Source organism: Apium graveolens, chromosome 2, assembly GCF_009905375.1.
Source record: "Apium graveolens cultivar Ventura chromosome 2, ASM990537v1, whole genome shotgun sequence".
In the NCBI taxonomy this organism is placed as follows: Eukaryota; Viridiplantae; Streptophyta; class Magnoliopsida; order Apiales; family Apiaceae; genus Apium; species Apium graveolens.
In genome coordinates this window covers 90,057,474-90,066,265 of record NC_133648.1, presented here as the reverse complement: position 1 = coordinate 90,066,265, position 8,792 = coordinate 90,057,474, and the positions used below count along the sequence as shown (strand labels likewise).

Sequence of the window (8,792 nt, the reverse complement as noted above, 5' to 3'; positions counted from 1 at the left end):
ATATATTTCAATTTTTTTTGATTTAACATTTAACGTCCAAAATGATTGTGGACAAGTATTATAACGGCTCACTCGTGTTTAACACGGTTAGCATGCTGGTTAATTATTACTCCCTCCGTACCACAATACGTTTCTCATTTTGACTTTTGTCACTGTTCACGTTAAGCGATTGACTATTAATTTATTGTTAATCTATAAGATCAAACATATTTATGAGTGATTTTGTTGTATTCGTGTTTACGAGTACTTTAATACAGTGAAGTTTTTATATTTAATACTAATACAAAATTAAACATATTAACAATAAAAAACGTGGATCGACAAACGTGTCCGATACATATGCGAAAAGTATTTGTGACAGAGAGCGGGAGTCCAAATATCTACCCGCATCACATAATCTTTACCAACTCGAGCACAGGTACTTCTTGCAAGACATTAAAAGAAAAAAACCAAAATTCAACAAGTATACGTGCATATATATATATATATCTTCAGTTAGCAAACTCATAAACCTAGTAAGATTCACGTTATGTTTTCTGTTCGTTCTTTAGTTCAACTTTATTTCACGTGGACAGGTTTTTTACTTGCCCACCATATGTTTGATGTTTTGACTGTATGGATCATCCATTTTTGTTTTTACTAAATTATTGAAGTTATCATGACTCTAATATTTTTTTGAAACAGGGTTATTGTATTCTGCTGGACCAGAAAGGATTTGCTTGTTTGTCTGACCTATTTCTTGTAACCAAAATTTTTACCATGTTGTTGTAAAGATGTTTAAAATAAATTTTTCATTCAGTTTATTTAAGGCAAAATGTATCTTTCTGCTGTAAAGCCGTACCTTCGCTTTAATTCTTGCTCAACACTGTATCCCTGCATCAGCCCTTCTTTGAAAAGTAATCACATTCGTAACAATGTGAGATTAAGCGTTAGTTCCAAGAAGTCGGATTTGAAACCCGAACACAGTCATAATGGCCCTCATTCAAAGCCTAAAGAGATTCCACAGCATCAGCGAAGTGGAGCTTCACAAAATCAAGTGAAAGAGGAGTCTGATAGTAAAGTGTTCCCATCGACAATTCCCAAGAAACCAAGGCGTGGTCGAAGAAGTGAAGCAGCTGCAGTTGAAGATTTTATGCGAGATTCTCTGGAACGGACATTTGCATCCATTAGGGAGCAGAATTCAGAAGTTATGATGGATAAAGAACAGATTATGAAGGAAAAGATTGATGATTCTGTTGAAAGTGATGATGCTTATGAGGGAAATGAAGAGAGCGTAAAGTCAAAAAAAATGGTGGTCGAGGAGGATAATCCAGATTGGCCGCTTGATGCTGATGTAGGTTGGGGAATCAGGGCTTCTGATTACTTTGAGAAGCACGCAATAAAAAATGTAGTGGGTGAAGATGGTGTTGAGATCGACTGGGAAGGAGAGATTGATGATAACTGGGTGAAGGAGATCAACTGTCTAGAGTGGGAGACATTTGCTTTCCATCCCAGTCCTTTAATTGTCCTTGTCTTTGAAAGATACAACAGGTAAATTCTTATGACTTCCTTTATCACAATCTCCTGCAATCTCGCCTTTTGTTTACTCCTCTATATTTAAACCAGTCATTGAACTGTGGATACTTGTAAATCTTTCAGTTACAAGAATAATATTTATAGGCCTCGCGTCTTTATAACTGGCATACTGTATTTAAGTAACACTCACCATGTGACGTATGAGATGCAGTTGAACTAAATTGGAAAGCTGTATGTAGCTTAAAGGGAAACATGAAGAAGCCAATGAAACACAATGACATAAAGAACAAAGAATCAGTAAATTTAAGCAATATATATGTTTTACTTAATTATTATACCTATTTTATTTTTTTGCTTCGAGATTAGGGGTTAGTTTCTTAGTATATTTTTGTACCATTTATTGTACAACTTGATTTTGCTCATAAAAAAGGTGATTCAGATGATGCTTGTATCTGTGTGGGAAAGGCTTCCCTTGGACTAGACCTACTTACAGAGGGGTATTGGTTTAGAAATGTCCAGACATGTTGACTAAATAATATGGCAGGTGTCAAATAAATGTTGTTGATAGTGCTTACAAATGTAGTTGGTACTTAGTTGTGTATATGGGTCTGAATTATATATTTCTAAAGAATTGCTTAATTTTTACTTGTTCATGATTAGAAATTGTGAAGACCGTTTTTTAAGCTGGTCCACTCCATTCATTCATATTTGATTTTAAAATTTGATTTTAAATAATATGTTCATCATTTACAGATTTACTATATTCGTTATGTCTTCTGCACTATCACTCTGGAGTATACTAGATGCTCACAAGTTGACTGGTCCTAATTTTGCTGACTGGCTTCGAAACTTGAGAATTGTTCTCATGGTTGAGAAGCTGGAATATGTGCTTGACTCACCTAAGTCTACTGAACCTGCTAGCGATGCACATAATGATGAACATATTGTGTATCGTAAGTGGATAGATGATGCAAATGTTGCTCAATGCATCATGCTAGCTTCCATTAACATTGAGCTACATAAGCAACATGAGCATATGGATGCTCACACTATCCTTATGCATCTACAAGAGTTGTATGATGTGGCAGGGAGGACAGCTCGATATGAGATATCGAAGGAACTGTTCGGTTGTAGGATGTCTGAGGGATCATCTGTGAATGACCATGTACTTAAGATGATCAATTTGATTGAACGTCTTGGACAACTTGGTTTTGCCATGGATGGGGAGGTGAGCCTAGACTTGGTCTTGCAATCACTTCCGAGTTCGTTCTCGCAGTTTGTTGTGAACTTTCACATGAATAAGCTGGATGTCAGCCTGCCTGAACTCCATAACATGTTGAAGACTGCGGAATCGAATTTTCCCCCTAAGAAGAGTTATGTTCTTCCAATTGGTGAAGGTTCCAATCCTGATCGAGGAGGATAATCCAGATTGGCCGCTTGATGCTGATGTAGGTTGGGGAATCAGGGCTTCTGATTACTTTGAGAAGCACGCAATAAAAAATGTAGTGGGTGAAGATGGTGTTGAGATCGACTGGGAAGGAGAGATTGATGATAACTGGGTGAAGGAGATCAACTGTCTAGAGTGGGAGACATTTGCTTTCCATCCCAGTCCTTTAATTGTCCTTGTCTTTGAAAGATACAACAGGTAAATTCTTATGACTTCCTTTATCACAATCTCCTGCAATCTCGCCTTTTGTTTACTCCTCTATATTTAAACCAGTCATTGAACTGTGGATACTTGTAAATCTTTCAGTTACAAGAATAATATTTATAGGCCTCGCGTCTTTATAACTGGCATACTGTATTTAAGTAACACTCACCATGTGACATATGAGATGCAGTTGAACTAAATTGGAAAGCTGTATGTAGCTTAAAGGGAAACATGAAGAAGCCAATGAAACACAATGACATAAAGAACAAAGAATCAGTAAATTTAAGCAATATATATGTTTTACTTAATTATTATACCTATTTTATTTTTTTGCTTCGAGATTAGGGGTTAGTTTCTTAGTATATTTTTGTACCATTTATTGTACAACTTGATTTTGCTCATAAAAAAGGTGATTCAGATGATGCTTGTATCTGTGTGGGAAAGGCTTCCCTTGGACTAGACCTACTTACAGAGGGGTATTGGTTTAGAAATGTCCAGACATGTTGACTAAATAATATGGCAGGTGTCAAATAAATGTTGTTGATAGTGCTTACAAATGTAGTTGGTACTTAGTTGTGTATATGGGTCTGAATTATATATTTCTAAAGAATTGCTTAATTTTTACTTGTTCATGATTAGAAATTGTGAAGACCGTTTTTTAAGCTGGTCCACTCCATTCATTCATATTTGATTTTAAAATTTGAGTGACGTTCAATTTGGGAAATGAAGAGTTGGGATGATCTGAAGCTTTAGGTGCTTTTTAACCTGTATATCTATAATTCGAACTTTAGCGGTCCAAGTCTTGAACCTTAGATATGGTGGCGATAACTCTATCTTCGAATGTAATATTGTATAATACACAGTTCATAAATTGTAGCTATATATAACTGGGGTGGCTTGTTGTGAATGAATATGTAGTTCTTTATATGGTTGGAGTATTTTGTACCATCTGGGTGTATAGCAGGTTAAGTTTTCAAATATATCAAACTAAGTTAATGTATAGCAGGTTAAGTTTTCAAATATATCATATATCTGGATGTGCTCATATTTATTTTGTTGTTTATAGGGCAACTGATAATTGGAAGGTTTTAAAGGAGCTAGAGAAGGCCACTAAGGTGTACTGGAGAGCCAAAGATCGATTGCCTCCTCGGGTATATAATTACTTTCTCCATGTTTGTGTTTATTTTTACCCAAATCTTTGCTTTCATTGTGAAAATCTATCCATTGGTTTGACATTTGATATTAAATTGCACACATGAATTTTTGACCTATATGTATCCTTAATATTTCTAGAGTTTTATTAACAGGCAGTCAAGGTTGACATCAACATTGAGAGAGACATGGCATATGCTCTTAAGGTCAAAGAAGGACCACAAGTATTGTTCTTGCGGGGAAATAGGATTCTGTATAGGGAGAAAGGTAAGAATCTCTACTTCTTATCTTAATTTATATAGTATCATAGTCATAACTATTCCCCTAGGTACTTGTTTCCATTTTTACCTTGAACTCAATATGCAGAGTTTCGCACAGCAGATGAGTTGGTTCAGATGATAGCACACTTTTATTATAAAGCAAAAAAGCCTTCGTGCATGACCTGATCTGCCTGTGGCCAGTTTAGTTGTTAAAGGTAACAACATGTCTTGAAATTTAGTAGCTGACTGGAAGCACCCTACACATTTAATTACTAACCCATCAACTGCAGCATTCAAGTGATATCCTTATAAAGGATTGTTTATTCAAATTCACAATAAAGGCATCATTGCTAAGCGACTTACCTGCTTGTCTGAGGATATCCAAATTTGTTGCACCTGAAATTTGTTGTAAACTTTAAATTCTGAAACGTAATGCAAGTCTGCTGTGTCTGAGAAATAGAATTGTTGTTTCTATTAATTAGTTGTTAACTGACGAGATCTTTCTCCATACGATTCTCTACTTGTGGGTTTAAGCTCATGACATGTAGCATGCATAAATTGGTTTTTGTGCCAGTTTAGTATATTAGTTATTGATTGATGCTTATACTTAAGAATTGGAATCTCTCTCGGTATATATATTGCATAATCTTGGGCAAATTGACACAGCTCTCTCAAAACTGTGTACTTCATTTTTCCTGATTAGTTCTGCTAAATTCCCAGTCTATTTGGTGTTTTCATTTCGCAGGTATAAACTTTCTGCATCTTGACTTGAAGACCTTCCTTTTTTACCCCAAAATTTGTTATGTTAATTGTATTTATGAATGACATACCATACCAGCTTATCCCCACCAATTCATACAAAAAATAGCAACCCGGTATTTCAATTTTATGTACCAGATCAGATATAAAGTTAATATAAGACTACTTCTGTGGACAACAGAGCATCATCTCTCGGCTGTTCCACCTCATTCACGAGAAAAGGTAGTGTGATTCGGATAGATAGATAAAGTTGAGGAAAACGCGCTCTATTTTGTTTTAATTTTTTAATTTTTTTGAATTTGGCAAGTTGAAGTTGCCACATATAGCCTCTTCTAAGTCTTTGTGGTTCTTATTGTTTGATTTATTTGATGATTCCATTGAAATCTGTAGCCGAAACTTCAGTACTTAATAAGAATCAAAATTTATGCTAAAAGGAAACTATATGCCCTTGATTTCCAATTATAAAGTATAAACCGTAATTTCTTATTGTGCTAAAAATCTAAAACTAAATAAGCCAAGGGGGAGAACACCGATTTCCTACCTAAAATGCATTGAAGTTCCTCTCAAGTGACCGAATTTTAAATATATGTTGCTCGTGGCCTAGACAAACAATCAGTGATTAGTACGCAATATGTAATTATTTTTTGGATGATTAATTTGAAATGCTAAAATATATGTGAATGTGATGTTCTTTGGTTGTTAAACATAAATACAATACACTAGTTTGCCTTCTTCTACCTATTCCAAACTATTTTCTGGGAATTACTACTTGCAGTCAGAAGTAGTTTTAGTTCATCTTTCAAATGAAGTTGCAGTTGAGGTTCGTTTGAGTTGCAAATGAAGCTGAGGTTTTTATTTGCAGTTAAGGTTTCTTTGAGTTGCACATATAGTTACATTTAGAATTTTAAGTTTTTTGGTTTCTTTAAGTTGCATTTGTAGTTTCTTTTAGTTGCACGTTGAACTGAAAATTGTAATTAATGGCATTAGCTTAGAACCATCTGCAATGTTTTCTTGTCCTTACATATTTGAGACTCCGGCACATGTTGATTTTGCTTGTATGTTATGACCGCATCTTTGTTGATTTCTATCACTTTTTTTCTACAAGTGCCTCAGTCAATACGTTCATCATTTGTGCATAAACTAAGTCATGTAATTTGCAACAATGTCTTTATTTGCTTTACTACTGCTGTCATGAGTAATAATTGAGGATGAGAGCCATCTGTATTTTGTTAAGTATACTCAGACATATACAAAGGATCAGTCAACGAGTGAAAGTCAAAGTCAACAAGAGAAAAAGCCAAACAAACAAAATGATTTGTTCATCAATCGCATTGTGGTGTGCTTCCAAATAGATAAGCATTTCTTTTGCTACTAGTATTGTCTCATTTAGAGGTTATTACGGTGATAATGAGTAGAGCTATCATCTTCTATGTAATTTTCTTTTTACTGCACATAAACTGTTTGATAAAATGTCTGCAACTGATGGATCATCTATTGCTACTTTGTTGGATGCCAATCATCCATATTATCTGCATCCATCAGATAATCCTGGAATGGTTTTAACAACAGTCATACTTGATGAGAATAACTACAGTCAATGGCATAGATCTATGGAGATTGCTTTGTCTTCAAAGTTGAAGCTAGGTTTTGTAGATGGCACATATGCTCAACCTGCATCTAATACATCTCTGAGTGTTTACTGGACACGATGCAACAATATGGTTACTTCCTGGTTGTTGAACTCAATTACAGCTAATATCCGCAATAGTATTGTGTATATGAGATCTGCTAAGGCTATATGGGATGATCTTCGAGTACGATATGCACAAACAAATGTTCCAAAACTTTTTAGTCTTAGAAAGGAGATATCTCGTCTTACTCAAGGTTCTCTCGGCATCTCCGCTTACTTTACACAGTTTAAGACAATTCATGATGAATTGCAATGTCTTACTTCTACTCCTAGATGTATTTGTGCTAAATGCACTTATACTGTTAATGCTAAGTTGGATGCACATGAGGATTCTATACAGCTTACTCAGTTTCTCATGGGTCTCAACGATAGTTTTAATGGAATACGAGGCCAAATTCTGCTTATGCAACCTCTACCTACTCTAAGTCAGTGTTACTCAATGCTATTGCAAGATGAAAATCAAAGAGGTATCAGTGGATCATTGGTTACCACTGAATCTATGACTATGCAAGTAAAGAGCAGGTTTCAGGGCAAACCTTTCAAGAAAAATACAGCTGATACTCCAGTGTATTGTGAATATTGTCATATGACTGGGCATGTTAAGGATAAGTGTTTCTGTCTGCATGGTTATCCTGTTTGGCACAAGATGCATGGTAAACCAAAGCCTAAACCTAAGCATCTGACATCAAGAACTACAATTGCTGCTCAATCTCAAACTCAAGAGAATGCTTCAAATGGAGTGTCTGCCACTGAATGTGATGTTCAGAATACAGCACAGTTTCAGTTTTCTGAAGGTCAATGTAAACAGCTGCAGAATTCTATGAGAACTACTACTAGTCAAGATGGGAGTCCTTATTCTTCTGTGAACAGTACCCAGTTTGCAGGTACTCTCTTTCATTTTGCTAGTCATGTACAAGACTTTCCGCATAATGATACTGAATGGATTATAGATACTGGTGCAACTGATCATGTTACACCATATAAACACTTACTTCAAGATATTATTGTCTGCACTTCTCAATCACTTCACTTAGCTAATGGTAATACAGCTGAGATTACTCATAAAGGTTCTATAGTACTATCACCATCTCTCACACTACATAATGTGTTGTGTGTACCTCAGTTTCATTTCAACTTACTGTCAGTTTCATTTCAACTTACTGTCAGTTTCTCAACTTCTGTCCCATACTGAATCATCTGTTATTTTTCATAATAACTCATGTTATCTTCAGGACCTTACCTTGATGAGGGACCTAGAGATTGGTAAAGCTGCTAATGGACTCTATATTCTCAACAGTGGTCAGCTTCACCCTCTTGCTTCATCTGTTGTGCTTTCATCTACTTCCACAGATCTCTGGCATGTCAAAACTGGTCATGTTTCTCCTTCTGTTCTTAGATTGTTTCCTTTTTCTTATAAATCTAGCTTGTCACGTGAATGTGACAGTTGTCATTTTTCTAAACAAATAAGAAATCCATTTCCTTCTAGTGATTCTTGTAGTGAACATGTGTTTGATCTTGTGCATATGGATCTGTGGGGACCTTACAAGGTCAAAATAAATGGTAACTATACTTACTTTTTAACTCTGGTTGATGACAAATCCAGGGCTACTTGGTTATTCTTGTTATCTGATAAATCAGTTGTTCACACACTGTTGTCTGAATTTGTTATAACCATCAACAATCAGTTTAATGTGATTATCAAGTCATTTAGATCTGACAATGGGACATAATTTGTTAATCATAAAGTTCAGTCTTTGTTTACCTC

The 8,792-nt window shown here is 35.4% G+C and overlaps 2 protein-coding genes across 5 annotated transcripts; both read left to right on the top strand.

Moving 5' to 3' along the window:
• The first annotated feature begins 309 nt into the window (after positions 1-309).
• Positions 310-5,159, top strand: LOC141707638 (thioredoxin-like fold domain-containing protein MRL7 homolog, chloroplastic). 4 transcript variants are annotated; one of them, XM_074510923.1, is made up of 5 exons: positions 310-418; positions 685-1,530; positions 4,233-4,317; positions 4,474-4,585; positions 4,685-5,159. In XM_074510923.1, the coding sequence occupies exons 2-5, from the start codon at positions 815-817 to the stop codon at positions 4,762-4,764; spliced, it is 993 nt and encodes a 330-aa protein (XP_074367024.1). In that variant the 5' UTR covers positions 310-418; positions 685-814; the 3' UTR covers positions 4,765-5,159. The 4 variants fall into 4 exon arrangements, with proteins under 4 accessions (XP_074367024.1, XP_074367022.1, XP_074367021.1 ...); XM_074510921.1 differs by lacking the exons at positions 4,233-4,317; positions 4,474-4,585; positions 4,685-5,159 and adding an exon at positions 2,269-3,077; XM_074510920.1 differs by lacking the exons at positions 4,233-4,317; positions 4,474-4,585; positions 4,685-5,159 and adding an exon at positions 2,269-3,077 and having other exon boundaries at positions 375-515.
• A 166-nt stretch (positions 5,160-5,325) lies between these two features.
• Positions 5,326-8,583, top strand: LOC141707640 (uncharacterized). The gene is made up of 2 exons (XM_074510924.1): positions 5,326-7,911; positions 8,260-8,583. Exons 1-2 carry the CDS (start codon positions 6,807-6,809, stop codon positions 8,292-8,294), a joined length of 1,140 nt encoding a protein of 379 aa, XP_074367025.1. The 5' UTR covers positions 5,326-6,806; the 3' UTR covers positions 8,295-8,583.
• The last annotated feature ends 209 nt before the right edge of the window (positions 8,584-8,792 follow it).